The sequence below is a fragment of the Manduca sexta genome, unplaced genomic scaffold (assembly GCF_014839805.1).
Source record: "Manduca sexta isolate Smith_Timp_Sample1 unplaced genomic scaffold, JHU_Msex_v1.0 HiC_scaffold_3883, whole genome shotgun sequence".
Taxonomy (NCBI): Eukaryota; Metazoa; Arthropoda; class Insecta; order Lepidoptera; family Sphingidae; genus Manduca; species Manduca sexta.
This window is the reverse complement of record NW_023595000.1, coordinates 1-9,924: the sequence shown is the minus strand read 5'-3', so window position 1 is coordinate 9,924 and position 9,924 is coordinate 1. Positions and strand designations below refer to the sequence as shown.

The window sequence follows — 9,924 nt, the reverse complement described above, 5'->3', positions numbered from 1 at the left end:
AACTATTATATAAAGCTGAAGAGTTTGTTTGTTTGTTTGTTTGAACGCGCTAATCTCAGGAACTACCGGTCCAAACTGAAAATTCTTTTGCGTTGGATAGCCCTTTGTTCGTGGAGTGCTATAGGCTATATATCATCACGCTATACCCAATAGAGCGGAGCAGTAATGGCTAATCTCAGGAACTACCGGTCCAAACTGAAAAATTCTTTTTGCGTTGGATAGCCCTTTGTTCGTGGAGTGCTATAGGCTATATATCATCACGCTATATCCCATAGGAGCGGAGCAGTAATGGCTAATCTCAGGAACTACCGGTCCAAACTGAAAATTCTTTTTGCGTTGGATAGCCCTTTGTTCGTGGAGTGCTATAGGCTATATATCATCACGCTATACCCAATAGGAGCGGAGCAGTAATGGCTAATCTCAGGAACTACCGGTCCAAACTGAAAAATTATTTTTGCGTTGGATAGCCCTTGTTCGTGGAGTGCTATAGGCTATATATCATCACGCTATGACCAATAGGAGCGAGCAGTAATGAAACATGTTGCAATAACGGGGAAAATTATGAGTTTTGAGAGCTTCCGTTGCCTGCGCTGCGTAAACGGTTAAAGTTATGCAACAATGATGTATGACGGGATTGTTTCACTTAAAAGTTCTAAAAATATATTATAAAACAAAGTCCCCCGCTGCATCTGTCTGCCTGAACGTGTTAAACTCAAAAACTACCCAACGTATTAAGATGAAATTTGGTATGGAGACAGTTTGAGACCCTGGGAAGAACATAGGCTCCCGGAAAACTACTACTTTTATAACGGAAAACTTTAGCCTGAAAACTTTATAACGCGGGGGAGCCGCGGGCAAAGGCTAGTTTGTCATAAAACTCCGATAACACAACTTTAATAAGTCTAAGAATTATAGTCATTTTAATCGTACATACCTACCTATAAGAGTGATATTTACAAAATTACTTAAGACAAACATTCAAGATATATAGACACCACCAACTAACATTATGCTAATTTACTGGTTTAATGGTACTTTATGGGTCTTTACTGACCCATTGAGTGATACTAATAAACATACCTATAACGGCAGCGATAATGGCGCCCGTACTGACTCCAATTATATAGTCAAACATTTCCGTCACATTGCGGCCGGTCAGCCGTTCCAAGTGCCTGAGTATTTCTATGGCGATGAGTCCTCTGATGCCGCCGCCGTCGAGCGACAGGATGTTCGGCCCTGGACCCTTGGTAGGACCCGTGTATCCAACCAGCGCCAGCGCCTGCGAGCACAAGTTTCAAGTTCTGAACCAAGGAACTAAGTATTACATGTTTCAAAAATTACCCTCTTATTCATAGACTTTTTTTATCTAAGGACGGAGCAAAGCTGTATCAAGTCTGTTTTTCAGTGCTGACGGCATTGCGGCCTTCGCACTGCGTAGACATAGGGCCGTTGTGATTGGCTAATATTGAGATACAACTTAAATCTAGTTGGCTGTCAGACAACACAGAGCTGAGATGAAAACGTCTATGAATAATGGTGCAAAATTTAAATATGAAAGACATACTAAGTTAATAGTAAAGGGTAATAATATATGAACATATTTAAGTTAGGTTTAAGAGAAAAATAAGAGCTGTCATGTATTAATTTTATTGATATACACATAGATACATTAAACTTTGCCGATTAAAAACAACTCTTCATTTATGAATCTATGCACTAAATTTTTGAGTAAACCTCTTATTAGATAATCTATATAATTTAAACGTACTTCTTTGACGACCCCGTTCGCCTGTTGTGTCTCAGGTTTGTCATCCTTGAGCCTGTTGTGCACCAAGTAAAGCTCTCACTGCACCTTCCTACAAAAAAATACTTTTATAACGCTTTTCCTAACAGACATGTAAGACTTAGTTGTAGGCTGGTTCTATCATCATATTGAAACAAAAGTTTGAGTATACATAAATAGTATTTTTTTATAGGACACTGTTAGCTTAATAAAAGGTTATTAGTAATTCCACATTAATGGTACTTTAGCCTAAATTGTAACGTTTTTGGGCCAACTCTTATGGGTTTTACTTTAACAGTTCATAGATTGACTATTACTTGTTTCAACTACTAAATAAGACTCATTTGCATAACAGTAAATTATTCAAAACAATGCAAATATTCTTTAATTTCAGACAAAAAATGATTTCAATTATTTGCAACACTTTTGGACATGATTAAATCTGACAGCAAATTTATTGATCAGATAGATTACTCGCGGCCTTGTTTACAATGTATCTCACATTTTATCAATCTGATAACCATGCATAATAGAAAACAACATTAAAATTGGCGCAAATATTGTTCTACATTTTGGATAAAAACACTGTCTATTTTAAGAATTGTTTTTGTCATAGATAACTGGGATTAAACATTTGTATTTAGAGACTCATTTAAACATTTTTTTTTCCTTTCATAGTACACTATAACATTGCTTCTTCTATTTTACTTAGACCATTCCAAAATAAACTGTATTACAGAGTATTGCATACAGCAAATAGGTCTAATTTAAGTTATGAATACCATCAATTTTAACATAAATGGAAATAAAATTTTGTATGATTATATACCTTAATAGCGTAGTCCCTAGCTTCCGGATACCGCTTGAGGTGGTCAATAAAATGTTCAGTTCTTTTGGTGAGGCACTCTAGTGTCTCGGCACTCACTATGGCGGATATCACGTACGCAGTGCGCGAATGGATCGAACTCTACAACAATATACAGCAAGTATTAAAATTAGCAAAAGGAAAAAAAATTTTTTATATAAATTAGACACTATCTTCTGAGTCCCCAGCGCCTGACATTATGTGGGGTTTCCATATACACTTTTTTTGCTCATAAAATCCCTTATGACTACCGCCAGCATTCATTGGGGCTTACTAGGTGGATATGTTGAGGTCACTGTGTATATAGACCCTTACCTTACTCTATATTAGAGTCTCAAATGGTGAGAGGAAATTTTCCTTAACAGTCAAAATAATTATGCTGATCTGTGTGAAACCAAACACTTTATGATACTTCAGAAATTACTTGCTTTATAAAGCAGCAATGACAAGAATCAAATTGTAATCATTAAATATTGGGTATTTTTTAAATCACATTTATTGGAAGAATCTGGAGTCTTGGCTTGTCAAATGTTATGAAATATCTTTTTATCTACATTATTAATATATACAAACATACTGAACTGTGCACTGTCACTCAGAACTGGGATGACTTTATCTTAAGTGATAGCATGTTAAAGTGAACACCATTATATATTATTCACTAGCTTTTGCTAGCGACTCCACCTGTGTGCTAAGGTTTTTACAGGATAAATATTTTCCTGGGATAAAAGTAGCTTATAACACTCAGGAATAATGTAGCTTTCTATTGGTGAATTGAAAATTGAAGAATTTTCTAAATCAGTCCAGTAGTGACAGAGATTTGCCCTTACAAACAAAGTTACAAACTTTAATATTATAAAGAGGGCTTTATAATATTAGTATAGATTTATTGATGCAATTTAATTTTATGTGCTGTAAAAGGTAAGCAGAAGAAATATAGATTACTTATTTACTTGACAGCATATGGTCCCCACTTTCCAGAAAAATAAGGATTTTTATCCATTTATGGTTTCAAAATAATCAATCAAAGTTTAAAATAAGTTAAATTGACATCAATATGAGAGATCAATTGGGAGATGTAATTTGTTAGATATCTTTTAAGTCTATTTAAAAAAACACTGACTCAACCACAAAACTGAATTAATTTTATAATTATATTTCTTTAAACTTGAAAACTCATAACCAACCTTGTTAACTACAGGTTTTTTAGATTTCCAGCTTGTCTCGGATATTTTGCCAAAATGAAGATCTGTTTTGAGTTTAAGACCTTGTAGGAACCCTTCAAATGTAATGTCTTTCGCCTCGGAACCCACACTGAGTGCCGTGGACCGGTTTTTCTTCCTTTTCACTTTTGTTTTCTACATTATCAACAGTTGTGGAATAAACTCTGACATCCTTTTTTCTTCAGACTTGCTTTCTCTCATTACCTGCACTGGGACAGCTTTTGAATTGTAGCTAGTATTCTGGAATTAATTGAAATTAAATTGTTTATGGCTTTAATATTTAATTTGTTGCTATTTTTGTTAATACCTATATTAAAATAACAAATATGTAAGTATGGTGATTTTTTTTTATTTTTATTATACTAAGAAATATGTTATATTATTGTGAGAAAAACCTATCAAAGCTTAATGAATAATTTTTTTTATACAATATTTATTATTAAAAATAATTTAGTTTAATAGATATAGAATCATTAAATTTCCAAGATCAAAATATTGATTATAATTTATTACAGATAAAGTTATCTATAGTTAAAAATAATATTTTTTTCTGTACCTATTTAAACCTCTGATGAAATTAGATACTTCAAGTCTACAAAACGAATAAAGGATTACTTTAAAATAGAGTTTACTAAACTTCTACATATTATCAAGATATGTCATAAAATAAGCAGCTTTAATTATTATATAAATGATTTATTGTTCCTGGATTGTGAATATTATTTTTCTAAAATATTTCTAATTTGAAATGTAAGATTTACATCGCAAATAAGTTTATCGCAGCGTGTGTAATGAGGAAGCAGCGATGACACAGAAGGTCTCGCGAAAAATAAATAATCTACAACATGCGTGCGAAAATCTTGTTTCAATATTTAACGAGTGTTTGAAAAGTTGGCGCACATATTATTTTAAATGACACCAAGGACGTGAACACGAAACTAATACATACTTTCCCATTGCTCCGAGACGTTGGCTTAAATTTTTGCACTAATTTCTCCACTTCACTGTTTAAATTGGTTAACGACAAATAGTGCCTTATTATACGCCACTGACTGCCCAAAGACATTTTAATATCGCACTGCTAATTCACTATTTTCTAGGCGTTTATTTTATTCTACGAGTGCGCGAAAATAGATTAATTACTGAATATTTCGTTTATCGGTTACGAAGATATCACAGCGTTTGCATTCACCGAGACGTAATACGCGAATGTTTACTGTTCTACGAAGGCCATTTATCGCGAACTTATTTTACGCACAAATAAATGCTTACGAATGAAAATATTGCGAACAAAACACTTGTAAATAAATACTATTTTACATCACAGCTCTGACGTCAAATCGGATGATTATCGCCTGCTATGCAGTGATGCCAAAACACAAAAATAATATTACTATTTCAATAGATATCAAACACATATGATACATCGCGGATTATAGGAAAATGTCCCGAAAAATTAAAAGCTAAATATATTTGGGATTTGTATTTCCATCTTCAGTGCATGTTGAGTCGATTTCTAAAATTAAGGAAATATAGTTAAGTCGAACTAGTAAAACCTAATTAGGTTGCATAATAACTATACCACAGTCATATTTAAAAAAAAAGGGTGTATCTGTCAGTGTCATAGGCTCAGTTGTCAAATGTCAATTACACCAACTTGTAGTTTGCGCGGGAGCAGCTTATAAATATTATGATCAGTGAATTATTAAAATAAGTCGTTATTCGTTACCAAAATGCAACAACTACGCCTTGATATCAACAATGCATTCAAAATCAGTGGATTTATGTTACGCAAAGAAGCAAACATGTATGTGGCCGAGCAATTAACTTTTTTACCACCAGATGATCGACAAGAAATGTTGGACCAAGTGATTGCTTACTTACTAAAACAGAGGATATCGCACCCAGTCATAGAGAAAGAACTAATAGAATTAGCATATAAGGAGTGTTCTACGTCTGGATTGGAGCAAACAGAAACTGTATTAAATGTTATCGACGCGTTTAGTGTTCCCAAACTGTGTTACGATAACGATAAAAAACGATATTACATCGACACGGTCACGAACAAGAGTTTGTTTCCAGATCAAAAATGGAAGGCAAAATTTTTGTTAGACAGATACACAATGATCTGGCAAAGAACTGTTAGGAACAAGTTGTTTGCTAAAACAGCATTGCCATCTTGTGACAGTGATCAGTGTTTTAATTTGCAGAAAATAGAAGTGCTTTTAAGTTCATCAAGTAGGCTTAATGAAGTTGTTGTTTTGGGATTATTAAGTCAGTTGGTTGAAGGAAAATATTTCTTGGAAGACCCTACAGGAGGCATAGAGATTGACTTGACTCGAACAAAATATCATTCAGGTTTATTCACGGAATTTAGTTACGTTCTAGCTGAAGGATATTATGAAGACAAAATATTTCATGTTAAAGGCCTAGTCTTACCCCCTCCAGAGAGTAGAGCGACATCCCTTACTTACTTCGGCAATATGAACACATTTGGTGGAAGTTCTAAAACTTTACTTAAAAATTCTAAAGCGCTATTGCAGGTGGAACAAGAACACAAAGATGATATGATAATATTTCTTGCAGATGTCTGGCTTGATAAAGAAAAGATTTTGAATAAATTAAAAACATTATTTGCAGGTTACAATGATTACCCACCTGTAGCTATAGTTCTGATGGGAGATTTCCTATCTCGTCCGTATGGCCAAGAGCATTGCTTACAACTCAAAAGGGCATTGAATACTTTGGCTGACATTATCAACCAATTTAGTAGGCTTAAAGAGACCTGTAAATTCATCTTTGTACCGGGAAGATCTGATCCGTGTTCAGGAAATATACTGCCAAGACAGGCACTACCAAACTCTGTCACGCAAGAAATAAGGGACAAATTACAAGACATTGTGATCTTTACCACAAACCCATGTCGTATACAGTACTGCACACAGGAGTTGGTTGTTACTAGACAAGATTTGATGATGAAGATGTGCCGTAACACAATCCACTTTCCAGAATCAGGGATGTACCGGATCATTTAGTTAAAACTTTGTTCAGTCAATGCACACTGTGTCCGCTTCCACTAGGAGTGCAGCCTGTATTGTGGAAGCATACGGATGCTCTAAGCTTGTACCCAATGCCGGACATGGTTGTGATAGCTGATCACTTTCAGCCATACTCACGAGTGTATCAGAACTGCCGTATAATCAATCCTGGTTCGTTTCCAAGAACTGAATTCTCATTCAAAGTATATGTGCCCGCCACTGACTGTTGAAGATTCACAAATACCTAAAGAAGACAGTTGATATACATTAAAAGTTAATAATCTTCATATATATTTAATGACTTGTTTTATTTAATCTATTATGATTCTCTAACACTGCTAAATATGAAAGGGTTTGAAAACTTATATTTCGTACCAAGGGCGAAAATAATTACCCTCACTCAGTGCTGTTTAAAATAAATGCAAGAGTAACTCTGGTGTCTCAATTTTTTTTTTAATGGAATGAAAATAAACCTATTTGGCAATAATTACAAACTATATTACGCATAATCTGAACTGGCTCAGCAAGAATAAGCAATATAACGATATTTTTCAACTTATTGAGCTAGACTTACAATAAGTAAATAGATGGGTAATTACAAGGTTGTATTTATTGCAAGTAAATTTTAGTTAAAATTATTGTGATTACTTAATAATACATATTTAAAAGCAACAGTGGATTGCTTATATTTAAAACTAGTACTGAATTTGTAAGTAGTAATATAGCTTCAATATCTTTCCACTAATATATATATATTATGAAGGTACCTGTGTTACTGTTATTATTTTTATTAAATATTTAGCTTTAAGGCTTTCATACTATACTTACAGAAACACTTAGTAGTATCCATTATAATAAAAGACATGAACATTAAAGATTCATTTTATTTTAATTCATAAATAATAGCATAAAATTAAAATATAATTTTACAACATTAACATCATGCTATGAAGTATCACATTCCAGTTTACGTACTTATAATGTAACGCCGTGCATTGGTTTCCAAAATATACAGCATTTTCAATGCTAATGTACTAATATTTAATACTTTGATTTATAAATGGAACAACTGTCAATATTGAAGATTATTTTAATGCAACCCAATGTTATATTTAAGTTGCAGGATCAATTACCTTTTATAATATTATTGATCATGGAATTGTTACCAATCAGTAATCACTCAGCATGCGAATCGCTGGTAACACAAATTATTACAAGGTGAGAAAATACTTTTCTGACTCTCTCTTTCTGAACCTCTTTAGTTTTAGAGTAGGGCATACCTATCAGGCTGGCCTTATATTGATTGTAATAAAGATGAAAAATGCATAACAAAAAAAAATTAGGCACCTCTTTTAAGAATAGAGCGCACTGATTATGTCTCAGAATGACCTTTTGAAAAGAGTATCGCTCATTTCCAGGTCCGAATTTAGGTGAATGTAATTTCTTAATATGTAATGTGATATTATTTCTTACATTATAATTTCTTAAGTGTTTTACAGTGTACGCACCATAATTATGATTACTATACAAATTTTAACATCATTTAATACTTAAGTACTTTGATGTATAAAATTAACTTACATTTACTATTGTAGATAAATAGAAAAGTTTGCATAATAAATTATTATAAAAAAACAATTATTAGTATGAGTACCTAAAGCACAACATTTTACGAGATTTTAATTATTGAATTACAACCATAGATAATGAGTGATAAAATGATAATAGCACAGACAAGTATACCTAATATGAAATATGGTAGTGTTTTTTATCTCCGAGCCACACCACACTTTACGATTCTACTTGTGAATTTTAAAACTACGATTTCTTATTATTAGTCGAACTTAAAATATATTTTTTCTTTGTGTTTCATCTGTTTTGGTTTAGTCTAATCATTTTCGTTTAGTTATCAATCGATTGCACCATGATCTACGTATGGTCTAACAAAGACCTTGCACTAGTCATAGTTAAGTGATTTATAATAAATTGTTAATATTTCGTGTACTGTATAACCACGCCATTACACAAATCAGCGGAATTAGGCTTATGTACATAAAAGATACGTTTCTTCTAATTTTAAATTCAGTTGTCATTTGTTTTATAAATTCGACTCGTGTAAATTGCAACGTCTATACCTAAGTTGTCAAAGCTAGACTGCGTGGGAGAGAACCTTTGCCCTTTTTATGAAAACAAATGTATTAAAAGAATAAGTAGATGAAACCTCATTCTCGCGGATTAATTAATAAATGTCGAAAAAGTTGAATGATTGAACGAATGTAATGTAATGTTACAGAATTGTATGTGAAATGTAAAGCCAAAGTTTCCGAATTTTTATAAACAATGTTTTTGTTAAGAACATGATTAAAACTGCATCACTGTTTCCTGCGAGAATTTCACATACAGAACACACACAAAGTAATAAGTAAGTAGTAATCATTTTGCAGTCATCAATAGTACTGAATCAGTATTGGTGATTTTAGTACTTAAAGTCTGGAATATCGTCGTTACGCTCCGAGTATGGATGTGTAGGATTCCCCGAGGGCGCGCGCGCAACAATGTAGATCATGGCGACGATGATCAGCAACACTATCGGAGCGTACACGCCGAGCATCAGTTTCTTGAAACCGGAGAACTGTAACATTAAAAACACCATTACTAAATAATTTCAAATTAATTGCGAGGTACCAAGGAAGTCGAGACATAACCACGTGGGAGACTTTTTTTTAATATTTGGGGCACGGTTACTCGTAGAAAGTGACAAACTACACCTTTGCTTTACTAGATAAAACAGTAGTAATTTTGAATGGTTAAAGGAATGAACATATTATACGAATATGAGTTATATTGAATGAATAAATGAAAATAAAGAACGAAGTGAACGAATGAATGGTGATATTACCTGATGCGGCGGGCGTGTAGCGAGCGCGCCGCCCGTAGGCGCGGAGCTGGGCGCGAGGTGCTTCATGGCGAGCGCGCCGCTCACTCCCACCGAGCCGCGTTCACCCACGCACCACG

General features: G+C 33.6%; 2 protein-coding genes and 1 long non-coding RNA gene across 3 annotated transcripts; 1 reads left to right on the top strand and 2 right to left on the bottom strand.

Moving 5' to 3' along the window:
• Positions 1–1,036: 1,036 nt before the first annotated feature.
• LOC119193286 (calcium-independent phospholipase A2-gamma-like) lies at positions 1,037–5,462 on the bottom strand. Its single transcript, XM_037446891.1, is given in 6 exon segments — positions 1,037–1,279; positions 1,769–1,832; positions 1,834–1,856; positions 2,613–2,750; positions 3,836–4,006; positions 5,454–5,462. Coding segments are annotated over 6 exon segments (648 nt in total).
• Positions 5,463–5,498: 36 nt separating this feature from the next.
• Positions 5,499–7,185, top strand: LOC119193284 (DNA polymerase epsilon subunit 2-like). Its single transcript, XM_037446890.1, is given in 3 exon segments — positions 5,499–6,883; positions 6,886–7,129; positions 7,131–7,185. Coding segments are annotated over 3 exon segments (1,563 nt in total). The 5' UTR covers positions 5,499–5,604; the 3' UTR covers positions 7,171–7,185.
• Positions 7,186–9,345: 2,160 nt separating this feature from the next.
• Positions 9,346–9,915, bottom strand: LOC119193285. The gene is made up of 2 exons (XR_005113900.1): positions 9,809–9,915; positions 9,346–9,541 (listed from the first exon to the last, which is right to left on the bottom strand). It is a non-coding gene; the product is annotated as an uncharacterized LOC119193285 (long non-coding RNA).
• Between the last annotated feature and the right edge of the window lie 9 nt (positions 9,916–9,924).